General features: G+C 40.7%; 2 protein-coding genes across 7 annotated transcripts in view; both read left to right on the forward strand.

Annotated features, from left to right (window-relative positions):
• Positions 1 to 1714: 1714 nt before the first annotated feature.
• On the forward strand, positions 1715 to 16477 carry TCTN3 (tectonic family member 3). 5 transcript variants are annotated; one of them, XM_083866883.1, is made up of 13 exons: positions 1715 to 1853; positions 2503 to 2624; positions 5358 to 5488; positions 6378 to 6486; positions 6561 to 6679; positions 7774 to 7809; positions 8158 to 8232; positions 8334 to 8459; positions 9692 to 9787; positions 10055 to 10152; positions 10750 to 10915; positions 11596 to 11733; positions 14923 to 16477. In XM_083866883.1, exons 1-13 carry the CDS (start codon positions 1753 to 1755, stop codon positions 15142 to 15144), a joined length of 1539 nt encoding a protein of 512 aa, XP_083723009.1. In that variant the 5' UTR covers positions 1715 to 1752; the 3' UTR covers positions 15145 to 16477. The 5 variants fall into 5 exon arrangements, with proteins under 5 accessions (XP_083723009.1, XP_083723010.1, XP_083723011.1 ...); XM_083866884.1 differs by lacking the exon at positions 1715 to 1853 and adding an exon at positions 2381 to 2406; XM_083866885.1 differs by lacking the exons at positions 1715 to 1853; positions 2503 to 2624 and adding an exon at positions 4171 to 4263.
• Positions 16478 to 17649: 1172 nt separating this feature from the next.
• Positions 17650 to 22689, forward strand: part of ALDH18A1 (aldehyde dehydrogenase 18 family member A1) — a 33627-nt gene continuing 28587 nt past the window's right edge. Inside the window, exon 1 of one of the 2 annotated variants that reach the window (XM_083866975.1) lies at positions 17650 to 17699. The gene's annotated coding sequence lies outside the window, so the exon portion shown is untranslated. The remainder of the gene's footprint in view (positions 17700 to 22689) is intronic. The other variant, XM_083866978.1, reaches the window with a different exon arrangement.

Raw genomic sequence — 22689 nt, forward strand, 5'->3', positions numbered from 1 at the left:
TGAAAGGAATTAAATCAAGGAACTAACCAGAAAAAAAAAATAATTTGTATATTTGGGCAATGGTCATATATCACCTCACTAAGCTTTTTGACTTCTAAAATCATAACCCAATATAGAATGACTGGTATTCAAATCTGGAAACTTAAGAAATAGGTATTCATCCTCCCAGTTGTTACCCAACAACAGTTATGATCTCGTGACATTTTATAAAATAGAAACCAGTGGCAAATCACTGTAGCTTTTGCTAAAGGGTCTGTGTCTTTTACTGCCACTAAATTCACCTCTCTGTACAAATAAAAGATTAAAGTGGTCACATTAACCCATACAGTAAAAACTTTTAAAATAGAACATCCCCTGTAAATGGTCAAAAGAAAATTCACCAGGGAGATTACTTTACAGTCCATGAGCCTTCTATAGGATTTCTTTTATTTTACTTGAATAGATGAGGTACTAGATAACATGCCTGATTCCAGTCCTCCTACAGGCAATGTGAGTCTAGAGAGTATGAGAAATAGCACAGACCAAATACTCTCTAATGAGAATTATATAGATGTCAAAGGAACCATTGGTTTGCTCCATATGCTTTTTATTGTATTAACTTCCTGATCTTTTTTGCTCTGCTTCGCAGGTTCTAACATCCCATTTCATGTGTTACATGTCCTTCTCAGAGGGCTTTGTTCCAGTGTGCTTTTTTAACATGTAAGAGAATACAAAAATGGTTTTCCATAACATTTTCTCACCTTTTGCTCCTTTCTTTCTGTTCTGTCCTAAAGCAGCTTAAGGCCAACTTCATTATCTGTACTGTGGGTGCTGTCCCTTCTCATTACATACTGTGGAATTCACGTGTGACCCTCAGAAGACTGAATATATCGATTCTGTATATGTCTGGCACATTAAAACCACAAAAATATAAAACCTTAATTAACACTAGTATGCAGTACACAGTGCTCCCGTCAAAACATGTTAAAAAAAAATCTGTTTCTATTGCTAGTGTAACAAAAAAATCATAACATTTTACTTTAGCAGAAAGTGATGTAAATCTGACTAAAAATAAGTAGAAAAAGCACCCTATTGTAACTGGCCCAGAGGCCCCATGCATTTTAAGCATTAATTTCCTCCAAAATAAGTATTTTGAAAACCCAAAAAAACCTCAAATAAGCGTTTAAAATAGCAACTTTAAAAACAAAAAAGTGTTAATTAAACACATTGCATAAACTATCAGAAAACTCAGCTGCTATAAAACTTTTAAAGAAAAAAAAGCAACAAGTACCAATTATCACTTCAACAATACATCACTGACAGTACAAAACTGTAATAATTAAAATTACTACTAATAAAAATACTGTAATAATTGCAGACCAATTTATGTACTTTAACATAATCTAAAGCAGTGACTGCTTAATGATCCACTCAATTTATATCATTTAAATGACAGCATAATAGGGTAGCTCATGTTGAGTGTTAGACACAACTGCTTTTAACGCAATCATTACGCCATAATACAAATCCATTAACAGCAGATGATTTCTAGTAGCTGTCAACATAGACTAGCTACAATTATCTGAAATTAATTCTTTGAAACACGCTATTTATTTCAGAGGAGCGTTGCCCCGCCTCTCCCGGCCCGGCCCCGCCCCTCCCGGCCCGGCCCCGCCCCCTTCGGCCCGGCCCCGCCCCTCCTGGCCCGGCCTCGCCCCTCCCGGCCGCGCAGGCGCTGTTGCCCCGCGGTGCCCGCGGCGCTGGTGCGCGGCCATGGGCGCCTCCGGTGCCCTGCGGCTGCTGCTGCTGCTGCTGCTGGCGGCGCTGCCCGCCCTCAGCCCCGCGGGCGCGTCCCGTCGCTCCGGCGGCAGCAGGTGGGTAGGGATGGGCTTCTGCCGCTGCTGGCGCCGGAACAGGCCAGGAGACCGGCCCCGGGCCCCGCTCCCGGCGGGAATTGTGGCTTGACCGCCTGTGTGTGGCGGTGGTGCTGCCGCGCCCCGGGCCCAGGACAGCTTAGCGCTGGGCCGGGGACTGGGAAAAGCTTCCCGGGCCCACAGCACAGTGGCCGGGATGAAGCGAGGCTTGGTTGCTCCGTGAGGAGGCAGCTGGCGGTGGGAGCTGGGAAGTCTGGGTTTAAGAAAAAGGAGCTTTGGAGTGCTGTGAGGAGACGGCCAAACAAATGCAGACCCCGAGATGCTGTTAGTGAGGAAGGCGGTCTGAGCTATTAGAGAGTAAAATCTGCCTTTGCAGATTGCTCTTGAAATGAGGACCGGGACGAGCTGTAATATCACTTTTTCTTCCAGGAAATGTCAGAATGATTTCTAATTGCACTGACCGAGTGTTCACAAAGTTACTGCAATGACAAGAGGCTTTCTGTAATTGATTGTCAATGTAGATTGTACAGCAGCTCATCTAAACTGATGAAAAGTAATAATGTGTTGTGCTGTTGGCATTATTTAATGTAAAATACGAAATTATGCAAGTGTGGTCCATTTTACAGTTTGCTGGGGCATGTCTTTACAGGTCTGTGAGTCAAATGTGTGTGGAAAAGTCACTGATTTTCAGAAGTAACACGCCTTATTCTACAGACATCGTTTCTGATCCTGATGGACGTGATCTCCTGTTCTGTGTGCAGCTGGATGACAGTAAGCAATCTTTTCACGTATCTTGTTCATAGATTGCTTCTGCTTAGGTGATTTTTTTTTTTAACTGCACGTTTTAATTGTTGCTAATTAATTTGGCTGTTACCGTTTCAGAGAGACCATAGTGAATCAGGGTCTGATCACCAAAGACAAAGCAAATAAAAATATTATTGCCCTATTAATTAAGGGTAGGGTTTATGGCTGATCACAAATTAGTCTTTATCAATTGTGTATGTATCTGAGATACCTTACATAGTTGCCTGCACATAGAGCAGCAGATAAGGGTTGACATTTGAAATATCCCACGACTATAGTTTTCAGAAAGTGTTTTCTTATTGTGTCTTGGATTCTTTATTATATATGTTTGTTTTCATCCTTTTTTCTCTGCTGCTGATGATTTTTTTCACTGGTAATCATATATCCTGTACGATATGCCACTACCATTCTTTTCTCTTTCTGCTTTCCCCGTTATACTTCTTTTGAGTGATTCAATATCCAGTTTCTGGCATTCAGTACAATTGCTGTGGTCTCATTTTTGAACACTTACAATTTTCTCTTTTGAGTTATCTGTCTGGGAGTTGTGGCCCACAATTCCATCTGTTTCTGCTGTGCTTTAGCAGTAATAGATTAATACATATTAAAATAAGTATTGAGTATTTTAGGTTGGGGGGGGACTCAGGTACAAGAGCTAGTCAAAACAAGATTATCTTTTTATTATCTTGTCCTGCTTTCAGCTCTTTACAGATTTTGCCTGAGTGTTTTGCATGCAGGGAAGAAGAAAGAAATTACGAGAGCTTCATAAAATGATAGGTAGTAGCATTAGCACTTTACCCATTCCAATTTTCAGTAGGTCTCACAGTAAAGGTGAGTTTAGATTAGGGTGGAACCACAGCTTAAAGTGGTGTCAGGCTCCTGGGCTTTTCAGCCTGTTACTTGGGCTCTAAATTTTACCCTTTTCCCACACCACTCATAATATTCTAAAAATAAGATTAAAAGGATTCTGAATTTTTAATATTATGCACAGAAAGAATCATTTGTGTCCAAATTGATGGCACTAGATTTTTTTTAGTCATTTGAACATTTGACTGCAGGTATATGTTAGTTGTACACCTGGCAACAGAATCCACTGTTCACATGGCCTTTTCCTTTTCTGTGCTTGTTGGAGGAACGTATGGGTAGGACTTTATTTGGGATCACCTGGAGGATCATGATGTTTTCTGGGAAAAAACAGCCTTCTCCCTAGTGGCCTTTCCCATGGAAATGTAGGAACCCACATATTTTATTCAACTGATTGTGGCAGCAGCTTTTCCAGGATGGTGTGAGGAGCTGCCCTTGCCAGAGATATAATTGAGCCTTAATGAATTATCGTGGCTAGTGAAAGAGATGCACAGAGTGACTTCGCCTCGTTGGAACCATTGCTAGCAGATTAAGTTTTATTTTACCTTTTTCTAAAAGATTAAATAGCCTTTAGTACCTAAACTTAAGCAGTTTGAATATCTTAAGTTTTGCTGCAGAAGGTATTTCCTTCCAGTTTTCAGGTGTATTTTGCATTATGTAGTGTTGTTAGCCTGTGGTAGCAAGTACTCAGCTTTGATAATGGAAGAGCATGTGATGAACTGGATCCCAGATAAATTAGATGGCTGCGAGTAGCACAACTGCAAATATTTTCTTTTTGGTCTAATGACGATACCCTCAAGTGATTATTTAGTGAGCTGCTCTGCACGCCTGTTTTTGTGAAGCTTGTAGGAGCTTAGTATTCCTTTGACTTTTACCTCCTTGAAAGATTTATTTGAATGCTTAATTAATGGTGTATTTGGATATTAAAATGCAGTACACACACTGTGTACTGCATACTAGTGTTTTGTTTCTGTTAGCTGTGCTGTTCCTTTGAGCATCTGCTCTGCCCTTGAACAGCAGAATTACATTGAGAGCTTAAGATTCTTTTTTTACTGTTCTTTTTCTTTCCCCCAAATCTACTGGATTACATATTTTTTTTTGACACTACTGTAATTGAGAATACTGCTGCTTGTTCCTGTTGTCAGTAGGATATGTAATCCTTGAGTCTTCTAAGATGCTTTATTTGAATGCATTAAAAAGTTATTCATATTAGGATGAGTCTATGTAGCATGCCTTTAATAATTTGCCATTTCATAACTGTGCTTTAGCAGTAATAAATTAATACATATTAAAATAAATAATAGCATCATAATAAATTCTTAATAATTAATAAATTATAACATCATAACCATACCATTGAATACTACCAGATCAAGAAGGTATCACTGTAGGATACCAATAGAAAATCTGGATTTTTAAGATGCCTATTGTCTAGTCATACTTACCTTGAGTTTTACCCATTACCAGTTTTATTTAATTATAATGTTGCTCTTAGTGGACTCACAAATGGGTATTGCTTTGTAATTAAAATTTCATGTGTGTCTAATTTGGGCATCTCAGGGAAATTACAGCACAGTAGAGTTAAGGAGTCTCATGCTTTTTGGAAAGTCACTTTGTGTATTAATATCTGTTTCCCATGAACCGTACTCCTGATATAATCCTGTTTGTAGATCATATCAGCCTATTAGATGTGTTACTATGGATTAATTAATATAAGGAACCAGATAGCTTAAAATTGCTTAAGTTATTCCTTTTAAAAATATTGGCACAGTATTTGCTGTTATCTTTTCTAGTAACTTAATATTGGTGGATTTATTTTTTTCTCTTTTCAAACTCTAGCAAAGCTGAACTATTTTCCACAGCCACAGGATATCAAAGAATCGGATTTCATGGAGGTCTTGGAGAAGTATGGCAGGGACTCTTTCTTAGCACCATCCCAAGCTCAGCCATTGTTCTCTGCTTTTTACCGTGTGAGTTGAAAGAAAATGGCAATCAATTTGCACATGTACTTTTACTAAAGCTGGCTGTAAAGTCATCTAATGAGAACAGATTGAAAGACTTTTTTTTTGTACCTGAATGTCATATTATCACAGGATCATAGCATATCCTGAATTGGATGGGACCCACAAGGATCATCGAGTCCAGCTGCTGGGCCTGCACAGGACAGCCCCAGCAATCCTACCCTGTGCCTGAGAGTGTTGTCCAAATACTTCTTGGGCCCTGTCAGCCTTGGGACTGTCACCATTCCCCGAGGAGCCTGATCAGTGCCCAGCCACCCTCTGGGGGAAGAACCTTTTTCTGATACCTAGCCAAAGGCTCCCCTGACACACTTCAGCAATTTCCTTGGGTCCTGTCCCTTTTCACAGAGAGCAGAGATCAGTGTCTGCCCCTCAGGAGGAAGCTGCAGAGTGCAATGGGATCTCCCCTCAGTCTCCTCCAAGCTGAACAAGCCAAGTGACTTTCACCATTCTTTGTTTCGCTTCCCCTGGAGACCCTTCACCATCTTTGTAACCCTCTTTTGGATGTTCTCCAATAGCTTTCTGGCTTAAAAGTGCCCTCAGGGCTCAAGGTGAGGCCATACCAGCATGCAGAGCAGAGTGGAACAACTGCCTCCCCTCAGCAGGTGGTGGTGCTGAGCCAGGTGCACCCTAGGACACAGATGGCCGTCCTGGTTACCAGAGCACATTGTTGATCTGTTTATCTCTCAGTACTTTCAGTGTATAAAAAGTTTCTGGTCAGTTGCTTTGTATTTACCTTTTAGGCAAAACTGGATGTACACAAAGAAGTGCAGCTTTGTCTCTTGCCTTTGGCCTTCATATTCCACTGTAACTTTGTGATTTCTCCAAATTGTCTTTTCAGGCTGGTGATCCAATCCTAATCTACTTTGATTCGTCATCTGTATTGAGCACACTTAGACAGCCAGTGAAAATGGGAGCCAGTGGACTTTGTGTTGATGGAAATCCTGCTGGTTAGTAAAGGAGGAACAGTGTCTTAGGGTGGTTTGCTTCTGTTTTATCTGTTGTCATGTCTTAACTCACCCAGGCTTCCTGGACAGTAAAAGCACAAGTTGTACTCGGTTTTTTGCCAACTTGAGCAAGAGCTGCATGACTGACCCTGCCCTAGATGCTGCTTCCTACTACCGTGATTTCACTGTGCTAAAGGTGCATTTAATTTTTCTTACTTTTTTTCAAAATCTTAGTTGTTTGCCTTCCACTTGGACTTCAGGTGACTGTAAAACTGAAGGTCATCTGTTACGTCATCCCTATTTCCCAATGGCTGAGACCTTCTTGCTGGAAAACCTGTTAAAAATGTCATGATTGGTGATAATCCTTTGGTTCAAACTACTTTATAATAAATTTCAGTTATTAGCAAGTTCTTAATGCGTTTAACAGGTACTTCATTGATACCTCGTCGTTCTAATGAGTTATCTAAAATTCTCCCACATTTTAAATGGATTCTTTATCAGAGTACTCCTGTCTGTTCCATCCATCAGTTTGATCAATCAAGCAGTACATGTTCTCAGTAAACAATTAGGGTGGTTTTTTTACATAAGGTGTTATCTCTAAAATCATACTGATGGCCCCTTATTAATATTAGCTCTATTTATATCCATATCAATTTTTCTACTATTTATCCTGACAATAAATTTAAAGTAACCAATTTACTGTTCTGGGTTCCTCCTACTGGTCTTACTGAATGCTTACATGGAAGTGTCTCCTCTCACCTTGTAGAATTTTTATGCTTTTCCAAGTGAAAGCAACATTGTAAATAGAAGTACTTATTAAGGCTGATGACTCAGTCCTCCCTTATATTGGAAATCTAAATCTTCTTAACTAGTAGAGAATATTTTATTGATCAGATTTAATTCATGTTTTCAGGGCTTTCTTTGTCCCTGTTTCCAAAATTCAGTTTTTCCTTAACTGGACACTGAAGTACTTACTTGATTGCAGAAGATGGAATTTCAGGAATGATCAGAGATGTGACACTTCAAAGTTACCTGCATTGTGCAGGACATTAGCTGGGCCAAGCTTAAATTTGTCTTTTGGTATTTTAAAATGCCTTCTGTGGACTATGTCTGTGATTTATACATTACAAAATGATGACAAGTTTTCACATATGGAATAAACAAAAGTAATTTTGTCAATATAATGCTCAGGTTCTTTAGTAATGATTTTATGGCTTTAGTCACTTGCAAACACAGCGATTTACTCAGCTTTTTATTGATATTGTAAAATGGTTTGCTTATTTTCCCCAGGTCCCGATTAATGACACGATTATGCAGTCCATGAAGGTCAGTCTCTGTTGCCAATGAAAAGAACTTCTGCTTCTGAAAGGAAAATGGGAATGTGCTATGTCTGAGACAAGATTTTTCTTGACAAAAATAGGGCATTATAGGAAAAAAAAAGACATAAGTAAGAGTGGGGTTTTTTTAATGAATGGGCATAAATAGGACCAAAGTCAGGGAGGTAGCTTATTTTCCTGGAAAAAGATTGGGGATCTGGAGCAGTGTGATGTGCCCCCCCCCCCCAAATCACAGCAGGGAGGTAAATCCGACTTGGATGGAAAAGCAGTGAGAAAGAGTAAAAATGCACTCTCCTTTTAAACAATTACTAATTGTTAATATGCTTACTGTTTCCAGGTAAATGTCACTGCAGTCTCACCACCTGGAGCTCCCCACATGAAAGACAACACATGCACCAATGTTGTTTCTGAGGTATGTGAATCTTTTCCTTTTAAAGCACCTTAACACAAGCTTAAAGTCGTTGCCCTATTACCTTACTCTGTCTCCTGTTATTCTCTGAATTGGACTTTCAGGTGATCTATGAGATAGAATATAGTGGCACAAGTGGGATTCAGAGTGTTTCTGTCCAGTTCAAAGTGACCAACATCTCAGAGAGCTCCAGATCCTCTCTGCAGCAGCACTTCACCATGCACTTCTGGGTTAGTATCCCCATCCTCCCTGGAATTCTACCAAGTTTGTAGTCTGTAGCTTGTGAGTCCTTTTTGTACAGATGAGACCTGAAAAGGTTAGAGCAGTGTCACTGTGATATAGTAGTAACAGAACCCTGGGGTACAGATGGTTGAAGACAGCAGAGGAGGCATTTCTGGTCTCAAATAAACTGTGCTAGTAGAAAAATCCAGGCTCAGCACAAGCATGCAGTCTTTCATTGCACAAATTTCAAGGAGCTGATAATTTTTATATGACTATTTTTGCTCTTGGTTTGGTGGTTTGGTTTTAGGTGGGTTTTTTTTGTTTGTTTAGGGGGTTTTGGTGGTTTTTTTGAGGGTGTGTTTTTTGGTTTTTTTGGTCAGTTTGGTTTTGGGCTTTTTGATGGTTTTTTTGTTTTCTTTGGGGTGTTTTTCTTTGTTTTGGGTTTTTGGAGGGATTGTTTTTTGGTTTGTTTTGGGTTTTGGGGGAGTTTTGTTGGGTTTTTTTGTTTTGTTTGTTTGTTGAGGTAGAAGGGAAGAGGACAAGTCAGCAGCCTGGCCTTGTGAAGGAAAGGATTGACACTAGGGCCGTATCTGAGGTGTTCAGTGTTTGTGAACAAAGTTACTAAATTTATTCCAGGTACCTACTTAACATTGCCTATGCAACAGGAAAGAAAGTTACTTTGAAGGGGTAGAAATCTGGGAAATACTAATGTGTGTTAAGTTCATATAAATCATGTCCCATAGAGGTAATGTAAAATTGGGTAAGTGGTGACCTCAGGGGTTGTTAAGTGTGCAGTACAACCTTGTTGAAGTTATGCCCACAGGCTCTTGACATACAACCATTTTGAAGTGGAATGGTCCTCTAAGAATCTGGGCCAAGGCAGGGAGGTTGTTCTGCAGTTCTTCTGTAGAATTGCCCTGACTGATCTGTTCACTTCCTCAGAGACAAACGTTGAGCAATAGCAATTCATTATATTGAGAGCATTCCTGGTATTATCCACATTTTAGGATACTTACATTTAGTTTTTTACTTTCTGCAAATGAAGGACTGCAAATGAAATTGGCCAGGTAAGAAAGAGTTCTTGGGAACAAATAGCTAAAGTAGTGTATAATAATCAGTCATTCAAAAAAAACCTTACATTTATATGTAATGAATGTGAATTTGATCTTTGGAGATTAATGGATGTCATCGGTGCTAAGATTTTCCTCTTTTTCTATTTCTTCCCTTTGTACCTTTGTAGACCAGGACTCTTTCTCATATGTTGCCTAGAAGTGGAAACCCTGGATATATCACTGGGGCACCACTGTTGATTGCAAACAATGGTGCCATGGAGTATGTATCCTTTTTCTGCTATGAATTTTTATTTACCACTGTTTTTTTTTTGTTTTTGGGGTTTTTTTGTGTGTATGTGTGGTTTTTTTGTTTTGTTTTGTTTGTTTTGTTTTGTTTGTTTGTTTTTATTTCTGCATTGTCTGGACTTTTATAGTGCCCTGATAGGGATAAGGAGGAATATGGGGGGGTGAGTGGATTGTTAAGTACAAGATGAGTGTTGTATGTTGTCTGTTTATTCTTTCGTTTGGCTTCTTGATGTGCAGTCTGTCAGATGAGCATATTAAGAAGTGAAAGTGATGGAAGCTGTTCACAGTTCCTCAGACACACAGTACAGTTTGGAAGGAATATGAGAACAGGCTGCAAAATAAGGTAACAACACACTCTGCAATCGTCCTTTCTGACAGTTGGAAGTTGTGGACTCAGCATGTTTTTCTGTAGGCTCTCATGTACTGCTGTGGAGCCTAGGTCCTTCCCTGAGGTCACCAGTGGGTCTCTACAGATCTTTCATATACCCCTAGGAGACCTTGAATATAGGAAAGATGGTGGACTGCTAGAATAATCTGAACATTGTGAAGGTGTTCTGGGGCATTTTGAGGCTCTAGTCTGGCAATATGTCTTGGGCAAGAGTAGACTTGAGAAGTGAATCTTTAAAAGTGGTTATTTTGATGATTTGGATCGTTCTTTTGACAGGGCAAGTGTAGGACCACTGATGCAATGTCTAAAGAGCTGTCCGTTTTCCTTATCATGCATTACCCTGCAATAGTTTTCTCCTTTCTCATTGCAGGGAGGATTGAAACTGCATCTTTTTAATAGCAATACTTGCTGACTCATTGTAAGACAAGAAGAAAATATACCTATTGCAAAGAAAGAATGTTGATAGTGGTTTGGGCTTGTTTGATTTGTTCTTTGGGGTTTTTTTTTGTCTTTGAAATCACTTTGTAAAAGGTATTCTTTTCTCATTTCCAGCCTAGCCCCAATACTGGAAGATAGTAACTGTAGTTACGTGCAGCAGAAGTTATACAAGGCTTTTCAGGGGATAAACAGAACAGAAGACATTGCTATAACTGGCAATGCTCATTCAACCCAGGCAGAAGAGTGGATGACCATTCTGATTCAGAACTGCAATGTGCAAGTAATATGAATGCAAAAGGACCATCTGTAAATATTTTTCCTTTCATATCTTTGTATTGCCTCGAGGAGGTGGGGATATCTGGACTTTTTTGGTATAATGATCCTATGACTCTCAGGGGTCTTAATACGTGAAAGCAGTCATTATGGTTCATATTATTAGAGTACTTAACAAAAAAAAACCCCAACAAACCCTGACAGATTTCCTATCTCTTGAATCCTGTTCCTGCTATTTAAATGGGCATAAAGAGTTAAATACTGAATTCAGTGTTACATAGTTTTCTGACATTTCCTATTAATTATTATTATAATCCTTTCTACTTTTCAAGAATAGGGAATATTTTTGTAGGAATATTTATATCCAATCATACTACCTAATAAGGTTAAGCTTTGTAAGCCAGTTGTACTGTAATAATTGTTAATCTGTGTGGGGGATGGCTAAGTGGAATGTGAAATCCAAGTGGGAAAGCTGAGACAAATTCTAATTGGAACTGAGATGACAGTGAGATAGATGTAGCTCTAAAATGGATGGTTGACCTGACCAGAAGTTATGGAGTTAGTGTGGAAGTGATTGATTCAGGTTCTGGGACCTACATTATTCAAAATATTAGACTTTGATCATAATGGTCCTTTATAACTTTTAAAATACTGTTTTGAGTTGATTAGGATATGTTTTACTTTCAGGCTGTGAATTGCACTTCCTGTTGTATGGTTCCTGTGACCCTGGAGATACAGATACTGTGGACGAAAGTGGGCCTCCTGTCCAACCCACAAGCTCAAATACTGGGTGCACGGCATTTTTACCAGTGTCACCCCCTCAAGGTACAGAACTAAAAACCCTCTCTCACACGTAGGGGTAATTAAAAGGGTTTTACAGGTTATTTAAGAACCAAAGAATCAAATGCTCTTGTTGAGATTTATTGAATTTTAGCAGTTGTCTGGCTGCAATGGTAGCCTTCTCTAGAGGAAGGGTGTTTTGTGGTCTTTTCAGTACTGTCCTCACTCGGTTGCATAGCTCGGAAAGGAATCTTCTTTCCAACCCTAAACCACTTTCTGCCACTTAGGGACTCAGTCTTTAAACTTTCAGTTATGTTGGTACGAAGTTGTAGTTACAATCATTCAGTAACTCCATGTTTATTTAGTTGTCTCTTAAAGCCTTGATATGGAATTTGAGTTGAGTAGTATTTCACAGACTCCACAGAATGCTGATAATCTCTGCAAGAAGGTATTTCTGTTCCTCTAGAGCTTCTGAAATCACCAACAGATAGCTGAGGAAGTGACTAATGCTGATGGCAGCATATTTGGAGAACTGGGGAGGAAGGCTATAAGCCAGAAAGAAGGTATTCAAGGCCAGGTTGGATGGAGTTCTGAACAGCCTGGTCTAGTTGAAGGCATCCTTGCTCATTATAGAAGGCTTGAACTAGGTGACCTTTAAAGGCCCCTTCCAGCCCAGACCATTCTGTGACGTCAGCAGGAATGTGTCAGCTAACAAGTCCACAGAGGACAATGAGCAGTCTTTTTTCAAGCACGTCTCAGTGAATCCCATTGTGATTTTTTTTTTTTTTTGACATCACATAGTCTCTGTAAGGGCTTTAGGGGGAGCAGCTGACACCCACCTGGGCATCTTCATGGCTGTGAGGTACGACATGGAAAGTGTCTGTCTGATCTGGTTAACACTCTTTGAACTTCACTCAGTCTAAGTGAGATTTTACACACTTGTTTGAATGCATCTTGTGCTACCCCTTTGTTCTCCCTTCTTGCAAAATACATGAAGAGGATAGAAAGATGTTAGCCATGTAAAACTCATATTGCCTTGCAGCAAACTGATACCCCCACCACATGAAAATATTTTTTAAATCAGCTGTTACATGGCTTCATTAACAAAATTCCTTCTTGAGGAAGAAGACTTATATTCCTAGTAAAAGTTCAGGGGGCAAATCCTTCAGGATTAGCTAATCAAGAAGAATGACATTCATATTTCATCTGCTTGAGCAACTGATACTAATTACTTTAGAGCTTTAAGGTATATTGCAAAGCTAATTGTAAGAAAGCAAGTTTCTGGCAGCAAAAAACCCCCATGCCAGTAAAATCAGTACTGACTTCATCGGTGACAGTGCACCAATTAGGATTGCTAGTAAAGACATTTTATAAAAGACCAACTTTGCTCTATAGCCAGTAGTTATGAATTGCAGCTATTTGTAAGCATACTAGACTGCATATTACTTTCAAATTATGTCACTTTCCAGCTTTAGCCTACAGATTCTCTGAGAACTATTCCTTTAGTTCCTTTAATTATTCTTTAGAGAAATCTTTTTTTTTTTTAATTAGACAACACTGCATCACTGGAAAGTTGCCTAACTAACTGTCCAGAAAACAGAGAACCCAGGGAAGACATCCCAATTTCCACACCCATCTACAATATCTAATCACAATTGTAGTTGGACTTCATGAAAATACAGGACATTTAAATATTATGGTTGCCTTCTCCCAGGTGTTCAGGAGGGGTTGTGTATGGGGTTATTTTCCCTGCACTAATCTCTCTGATTTTAAGGCAGTTTTTGAAGGTTCAGATGCTTAAATCAATCATTTTGAGGCTTCTTGTTGACTAGGGTGACATGGCCTATCATGTGTTTACTCATTGATAGGAGAACTTATATCCATGAGAAGTGTTGGGAAAATTCTTTTAACTTCTCAGTGGTGGTGGGTTGTGATCAAGGACTGATCTGGCATGGAGGGCATGAAGGTGTTAAATTCGCTGGAAGCAGGAATGTTAGGACACCTCGCAAGTGAGTGAAGTTTCCAGGTGATGAGAAGGGAAATAGCCTCAGCCTTGTCTTGAAGCCATTCTAGAATGGGAACTGCTCAGGGGCCATCTTTGGGCAGGAGAGCAGGCCTGGGAGATGGGCCCAGAGCTGGCTGAAGTGCCCATGCTGATGCTCTCAGGGTTGGTGCTGAAGGTGCAAAAGTGCACAGGGAATCCGCTCATGATGCATCTTTGCAGACTTCGTGTAGAACCAGGACTATACCCAATGCATTGTTCATTTTATTTTTCTTTTTTTATTTAGCACAAAAGTGTTTTTTAATTCACCTTGAGAGATACCACAAAAATTCCCCAATAGGAGTCACAGTATTTTTGTCTTAAGAGTCATGAACTCTATCTTGCAAATTTTTTGAACGCTTCCTACGGAATTTTGCTCTAAAGGCAATCTTTGGCATTCTTCTCAGGGAAGTGAATGATGTGGTAATTTCACAGGTTGGCTTAAAGCAGTGCAAGCACAGAAGGCATGCTGCCAGTAAATGCCCTCTCAATGTTAGCCTGCAGAGCTGGGAAGTGGGACAGGGAATGAAGTGGCTCTTTTGGCAGCAGCATGGCCCAAGATAGCCTTGAAGCTCCATGTAGCTTAAAGAGCTAGTGTATTAGTTTTCTTCTGGCACTCTGTTAAAACAGAAAAGAACTGAGGCCTTAGAGGTTCAGTTCTCTGTTTGATGTTCACTGATCTGTCTCCTTCCTGAAACAACATCCTAAAATGTGAGCAATAAATTTATTGTTGTACTGAGGCCCTGCTTTAGTTTATTGACATTCATTGCTAGGATTGCATCTTGTGTCAGTTCTTTCTGGTAACAAGCACTTGTCCAAAGAGCCAGGTGGTCTTTTATTTAAAAAAAAGCTAGCTTGCATCTGTTCTTATTACTAACTAGCTGGTATGTATGTCTCCTCCAAGTAGAAGGCTTACTGTACCAGAGCTTGAGTCACTGCTGCCATTTTGGAGATCTGTAGCATATGATGCACGGTAGCTACTGATCTTTACTGCACCCTCAATTTACCTGCTAAGTATCAATTTTGGGAAAGAGAGCTTACTCCTCTGAAAACTTAGGACACTTAACTCCTACCATCCCAAAGACATCATGCTTTCCAGTAATATACAGTGAGTCCCCATTAGAAAGTTGAGGAGGGGTAAGTAAGCCTTTTGTATTAAGACTGATAAACTCTTTGTTCTTCCTTTCTTGCAGTTTCTAAACACAAGCATGGTACCTGTGACAACTGTTGTTACCTTCACTGACATGACAGATTGGCCAGAACCTCCACGAGGCCAGCCCCAAATGCACTGGAAGCTCCCATTTGACATCTTTTACCCATTCAGGGTAGCCATGAATGTAGAAAGAAGTTACAGAGGTGATCTGGCTGGGTATTTCTTGTTGATTCTCATAATGTGTAGTATTTTCTACTTTTGAAAATAGATGGGGCCTGTATTTAAAGTTTGGTGAGTGAATTCATGTATTCAGGATATGATCCAGATGATGGACTTTTGTCATCAGATGTTTATACCATATCTGAGATATCTATGTGCCTTCTGGTTTTGGATTAAGCCATGTGGACAGCTTGTCCTCTTGTGTCCCTATTCTCTGCATGTGAACCATCTGTGAATGTGACTGCAGTGACACACTTGTGAATTGTAGAGATCCAGGGACATTGCATTAATGAAGGACAAGGAAGAGAAGGTTAAAATGATTAGTCTGTGTCCCCAGAAACCAAAAATGCTCTCTAAACCAAGGAGTATGGAGAGAGAAGCAAAGATCAATCAAAGCATTTTGGAGCTGCTTTCAGTTAGCTGCTTGTTGGAGAAGCACCTGATTTTTCTATATGGAACTAACTGAACATTTAAAATACAGGAGCTCTCCCAGGTGGCCTGAATTCTTATTTTATGAGTAGACATGTGTACCAGTCACCCCTAACCTGTCCTTTTTAGGTGATGACAGCGACACGTCTGTGACAATTTTTGAATCTTGCTTTTCTGTGTCTTTTCAAATACAGATATTCAATTGAAATTTTCATGGTTTACTCACTGTTTACATTAGCAACAGTGTTGCACAGAGGAAAGTACTTGCAAATGCCACATACTCTGAAATACAGCTGAATTTTAGTAGTTGGTCAAAACATCTCTCTTCCTGATCTTTTTTTTTTTTTTTTTTCCCTGGAAGAAATGGGCCTGAATAGAGTTTTTTCTAAGAAACATTGTCTTTTTCAGATAGGAACTGAACTGGAATTTGTAACCACTAAAATTCTAGTAGCACATCAGAGGAACTTGTGAATAGTTCTGAGGCTAAAACATTGAGTATTTTAGAAAAATTTGTAGGTATATGATGAGACTGAAGATTGCTGCAATACCTTACCTCAGGCTCAGTCTCTGGGATGAGGAAATCAGTTTATTGTTTTTGAAGTTAAAGGTGGTGTTCTGGTTGTCTAGTCTGCCCTCTACCATCACACAGGAAATCTGCTTGATTGTTCCAAAAAGTTGTTGGATGAAAGTATATTTTTTTAGCAAAAGATTTTATTATTTACCTTCTTCAGATGATGGAAAAATCTGCCCCATCTGATGCCAAGTACTCCAGTAGAATCAATAAGGGCAGAAAATATCAGAGCCTACTTTTAATAAAATGTATTTGTTGCTTTTGTACCTATACTGTGCATAGCAGCCCTGTTGCTCCTCCTCATTACAAGCTTGAAGAGTTCAAAAATAAACTGAAAAACTTGTAATTAGTCACGATATCAAAGGAGATTACACAAATAAAAAATACAACACATCTAAAAGCTTCTGGGTTAATGTCACATATGTATCTGTGATTGTTTGCATGGTTTATTAGCTGGGAACGAATTCTGTGCAAATTCTGCAACTTCCATGCCTATTCTGGGGCAGCCCAACCAAGCTGGTGGGAACATTCAGAACTGTGTGCATTCCAGTGTTACACAGGACTGTACTGTTACACAGTACAGCAACAACCTTTGATTTTTAGATAGATGTGGCTTCTCAGATCTGCCTGTAATACCTTTGAAAAGCTTTTCTCAGAACACATTTGTAGTGTGTCCTGTGTCCTCTCATGTCCATAATTTGTGGAATCCAGGAAATTAATTTAGATGTGACAGTAACTGAATTACAAAGGGTTAGCTGGAGAACCTTCCCAAATGTCACATGTCAATGATAAATGTGTTGGGATAGTGCTTGAATGAAAAGGATCTGGTATCCTTGTTTTCTACATTTTTGAGGTAATTCACTTGGGTATAACCACAGAGATACTGTTTACGCTGTGGGCTGCAAATACATGAAGTGCTGAGGAATTAATCACCTTATATTGTAATTATCTGCCATAATTATCTAACTCCCACCATGTCCTATTTTCTAGCTCATGTTTGGCTCCTTTCACATTTTGTCATAGCAAGAAATAGAGCTGGAAAGAGCCTTGTCCATAACCTGGTCCAGCATGAATTAAGGCATATTCAAATTCTACCCACATGGCAACAGTGCTTGTAGGTTTAGAATCTGCACTTTCCTATGATGGTGCATTTTTGTGTCTATTTTGTCATGTTGTGTTTTTCCCTCCTGCCTGGTCTGAAAGAGCCTGTGTTGCAATTTGGTTTCAGGCAACGTTATGGCAGTGTCACACACAAGGCAGACTCGTATGTCAGATGTAGAGAAATGCAGTGTTTGTTTTCATCTCAGAGGGCTGTGACAAAACTCTTAATTTCTCTGCTGCCATCATTCTAGGTAGAGCCATCTTCCCAACATCTCCTTTTTGGAGGCAGTAGGTCTATTTTTACACTGTCCGGGTGAAGACGATCTTAACTAGATAATTTTTAAAGTCCGTTCCATACACAACCCTCGATTCTTGGGAAGACATAATTTTAGCTGTGGAAGCAGGAGCAGTTGTAGGAGCGGCGGGCGGGCGGGGCCGGAAGCGAGGCGCGCGGCGGGGACTGAGGCGGCGGGACCGCGCCGTGCGGGGCCGGGCAGGTGAGTGGGGCCGTGCCAGCCCGGCCGGGCAGGGCAGCGCCGGGATGAGCTGCTCCTAGCAGCCTCAGCCGTGCCCGGAGCGGAGAAGTGGGCTGGGCTGGGCTGCGGACGCGGGGATGCTGCTCGGCCCGGCCGGGCAGAGGGGCCGCCCCGGGCTGGGTCGTGCCCGCCGTTCATCGGCGCCGCCCGTTCCCCGTCAGCGCTGGGAGCCGGGAGCGGTGCTGTGCTGCTCCTGATAGAAGGGTGAGGGCTGGAGGGGAAGAAGCGAGCTCAGCCTTAGAACTGCCGGGGTGCACCGGCACACCGCCGGTGTCTGGGCCCCCGCAGACCCTCAGGGCCGTACAGGTCCGGGGACACTGTGCCTGGCGGCCCCGGGGCCTCACTGCTGCCGGGAATACCGGCAGTGGAAACCGCAGCTGGGTCTCCTGCGAGCACCAGGCCAGCTGGGGAGAGCTGCACGGGCCTCACCCCTCCGGACAGCCGTGAGAGCACAGCTGTTGCTCCTTTTGAGGCTTCTTTCTCCTGGCCGGTCTCTTGTGCTTACTTACAAGATTTCTCCATACCCAAAGAAAATATTTAAACCCTCCTGACAGTTGCATGAGCTAACAGTCACTCCCTAGGTTTTGACCCGACTTTGTGATAACCCTATGTTCTTCACGTACTGTTTCTTCACAGCAGACAGCAGGATCAGATGAGAGGTTTTTTTAAGTAACCTGACAGCCCTCTGAAGAGAGTAATTAGACTCTAGATAATGGAGACTTAGGCAAAGCTTGCATGGTTTATCGAAATTATTTGACAGCTGTTTCTATACTATGAAGTCAGGAGTTTTATTTTTTTCAAATGAAAAATAACTCAAATACTTCCCTATGCTTATAAAAACTTTACACGTGCTTACACCTGTGCCGACTCTGTACCCTAAAATTGATGGATACTTGGAGTGTTTACCTTCTTCCTCTTCCCAGATTTGCTCTTGAGGATACTGAGCAGAAATTTACAAAGGGTTAAAGTAAACTTTCTTCTTTTCTGTTCTGTAGAGTAGTATTTATGTTTAGAACAGAAACAATATTACCTGTTCCATATTTGTGTCAGTGAATATTTTTTGTTGTGTAAACTGCCTTGCTGATTTATTGTTTTGCTGTATTTCCTTGCTCTTCTAAGCTACTATTTTGTCACGGTTGTCATAAAAATTGCGTTCAATAGCAAAGTAAGCATCTTTCAGGTTTAGCTTCAGTAATTCTTCAGCTGTTCTTATTAGCATGTTGTGTTACTAGGGATACAAAAGCAATGGTATTTTTTATGTTTTTCTGCAGCATCTGGGAAGAAAACATGTGAATCACTGTGCATGATACTCTGAAAAGTCAGTTCAAGATGTAGTGAAAAAAAAGTAAATAGAATGGAAGAAATTATCACTTAAGGACTGAAATGCAGAATAAAAGACCATTTTATGCCAGTATATTAATCCTTTCTTCATCCAGATTTAAGTACTTTGTTCTCTACTGCAGTTCTGGACTCTCCCTTGGCTGGCATGTGGCACTGTGTTTGGGCTAATCAGGGAGGTGGAGGAAGAGCAATGGAGATCATTATTTAATATAAAATAGCCTTGATGTATGGAAAGCAAGAGCATCCTATGCTGAGGTATTAGTGGCAATGTAGTCTAAGGAATTGCTGTGCTTCTCTCTTGCTGGTGCTAATATTCACCTGTATAGATGGGTGGGTCAGTTAGTCTCTGACCAGAATATTACCATGAGCAATCTCTCTTGCTCATGAAACTGTATTTCTGATCAGAAAGGGTTGCAAAACTGGTGCACCTCTGGTGCTAGAATTATTCAGGGACCACTCAAGCAGGACAGCAGATGGCAGAATGAGGAGGTAGGTGCACTGCAGGTCTGTAAAATCATTAGTAGCGTGAAGGTGAATAACCCCAGTCTCCACAAAGCTGGAAACTAGGAGAATATTCAACTAGTTTTGATTGCTTTCTTGTCCTACCCATTTACTTTATCTGGGCATCAGACAGACTGCTGTTCTACCTATGAGTTTTATTTTATTTGTTTTCCTGAGACATGTCTGGAAATTGTACAACATTCATTTGATGGATGTAGGGAAACTGGAACGGAACTAGTTGTAGATGCTAGAACTAGATGCTAGTTGTATCATCTATATCTTAACAACTGGTGGAACCTGATGTTTTGCTGCTCAGTGCTCAAAACAGGTGGTAGAAGAAAGTCACAAGATTTGATTGAGGCAAGAGTAAAGAGATGATAGGAGGAAGGAAATGCTTGAGAGAGCTAATTAATTCTATCTAATGGATTAATGCTAGTTAAACCTTGAGTGGTTATACCTTGAGGATTAAACCTTTGTTATTGGTTTAATCATGCTTGAATAAATTAACCTGTCCTTATATTCTTAATTTAGAAAGTTTGACTAAAGCAGCTACTCTGTGATTTTTTTTCTTCTTTTGTCTTTTTAATTAGCCGGGGAATAAAATATTTGCACAGAGATGTACTTGTGTTTCTTGCAGTTATGTCTGAGATGCAGGTGGATGGTCTGGAGCATGTGTGCCTGCACATATGGTTATAACCATCAGGATAGTTCCATGCTCTTTCTTGAAGATGGAACTCTCTTTAGGATTCCTGAAGGTTCACTACCTTTAACTGTCCAAAACCGCAGTTTTGCATTGCTCACTTCTTCGTATGCTTGCGAAGTACACTGAGGTAAGTAAGTGATGATCATGTAGGAAATCTAGGATTCCCTGCCACTAACAAGGATCCTTCCATAAAAACTACTGGTTTAGTGTGGCAAATGAAAATACTGATTTATGTTGTATGCATTTTCTCTTACCAATTCGACATCTATTTGAGTATCTGAAAAAGAAAAGCAGCTCCTCAGTATCTGCAAATGTTAATGGGAAACCTGTTGCTTTTTATTTGGAAGCACAGTTTAAAGAAGTTACACAAGCTAAAGATCGGCCAGGTGAGCTTAAAATGAGAGTATTTCCATTTCTTGTTATTCAAAATGGATTACAGAATATTCTGAGTTGGAAGGGACCCACAAGGATCAGCAAAGCTCACCTCCTGAAAGACTTGACTTACTATAAAAAAAGTGTCTTAATAGCAAAAATATATATATATATTAAAAAAAACCATAACTGCTGTGATATACCTTTAATCACCAATCTGTTTTGTTTTGTTTTGTTTTGTTTTGTTTTGTTTTGTTTTGTTTTGCCAATGAGTGACCAACATTCCAGTGGTGTCATTGGTTTTATTCTGCAATTGCTAATAATTGGAGTGGAGGAGAGGAGAGCAGGGCTTGATATGATAATTAAACCAAATTCAACTTCTGGCAAAGTAAGGATCTCCAAATAATCTTCTAACAAAGTGATGACCTTATTTTTGGGGTATGGTTTGTTTGTTTGTTTGTTTGTTTGTTTGGGGGTTTTTGTGGGGAGAAGGATGGGGAGGATCTTGTGGTTTTGGTATTTTTTCTTCTTTTTAGGGGGAGCTGGGGGAGTTGTTTATTTCCCTTGTTTGGAGAGAATTGTGTTAATGTCAGATAGATAGAGATGCGTTAGTGTCAGATAATTGGATTATGTGAGCTGGATTTTCTATTAATTCTTGAGACACTGAAGTTTTTCCAAATGTCTTGAACTCCACTTCCCACCACATGAATATTCTTCATTCTTTGTGAAATTCTCTCCACAATTTTGAGATCTTCATTTAAGATTGTTTCCTGATCCCAGAAGGTGATGTGTTAACAATTAAAAAAACAAAACTAAACTAAAAAATAAACAAACAAATAAAAATAGCCCCAAGAACAACTCCCTTGCAACGATATGAGAATTGATACTCTTGTCATTTGTTTGAATTCTAATAGGAATATAACTGGTATTGTAGGTGATGACAGAAAACAGTGTAACTAGTGTCTGAGTTAAATTGGGGGACTACTGTAGATTTTATGGTGTCTTTGAAGATGAAAAACTATAGATTTGTGATTTCTGCCAGTTGCAGTGATGAGTGCTTGCAGATTACACTGAGTTGAGCAGGAGTGTTTATCTGCTGTTGTGCAGGAAGGCTCTGCAGAAGCATCTGGACAGGCCAAGGCCAGTGGTGTGAGGGTCAACAAGGTGAAGTGCTGGTCCTGCTGGTGGGTGACAGCAAACCCATGGAGTGCTCCAGGCTGGGACGGGAATGACAAGAAAGTGCCCAGTGGGAAAGGACCAGGGGGTGCTGGTCAACAGTGGCTGAAAATGAGCCCAGGTGATGAAGCACCAGTGGCACCTGGCTTGTATCAGCCGTGGTGTGGCCACATGCCCAGGGTGGTGACTGTTGCCCTTTACTGGGCACTGGTGAGGCTTGCAGCTTTAATCTTGAAGTCAGTTTTGGGGTCCTTCACTGTAAGAAGGACAGTGAGGGACTAGAGTGTGTCCAGAGGTGGGAGTGGAGCTGGGGAAGGGTGTGGAGCACTCCTCTGTGAGGAGCAGCTGAAGTAGCTGAGGGGGTTCAGCCTGAAGAAAAGGAGGCTTGGGGGGAAACCTTCTTGCTCTGTACAACTCCATGACAGGAAGATGCAGCCAGGTGGGATCTGGCTCTGTTCCCCAGGAACCAATGACGGGATGAGAGGAAATGGCCTCAAGAAGTGCCAAGGGAGGTTTAGGTTGGATATTGGGAAAAACATCACAGAAAGGGTGGTCAGGCACTGGACCCTGTCACTGCTCACAGCAGTGGTAGAGTCACAATCCCTGGAGGGATCTAAAACACCTGGCAGTGCCTGTGGCAGCTGGCAGTGCACTTCCTGGCTGTGTAGATGTGACACTTAGGGTATGATTAGGGCCACCACAGTTGTGGATGGGCTGCATCCAAGGCTGCTGCAGACAGGGATTGGTGGACTTGATGGTGTTAGGCTTGTGGTTGCACTCAATGATCTTAAAGGTGTTTTCCAAATTCCTAAATGTGTGCAGTTCACACCTACCGTGTGCAATTCTGGTGCCATAATG

Source organism: Zosterops lateralis (genome assembly GCF_965231275.1).
Source record: "Zosterops lateralis genome assembly, chromosome: 8".
Taxonomy (NCBI): Eukaryota; Metazoa; Chordata; class Aves; order Passeriformes; family Zosteropidae; genus Zosterops; species Zosterops lateralis.

Excerpts from the sequence above, each read along its gene's own strand:
- TCTN3 (XM_083866883.1), top strand. The coding sequence starts at position 1,753 with ATGGGCGCCTCCGGTGCCCTGCGGCTGCTGCTGCTGCTGCTGCTGGCG. Across the intron at positions 1,854-2,502 it reads CGTCGCTCCGGCGGCAGCAG|GTCTGTGAGTCAAATGTGTG; the intron begins GTGGGTAGGGAT and ends ATGTCTTTACAG. Across the intron at positions 10,916-11,595 it reads TTCAGAACTGCAATGTGCAA|GCTGTGAATTGCACTTCCTG; the intron begins GTAATATGAATG and ends TTTTACTTTCAG.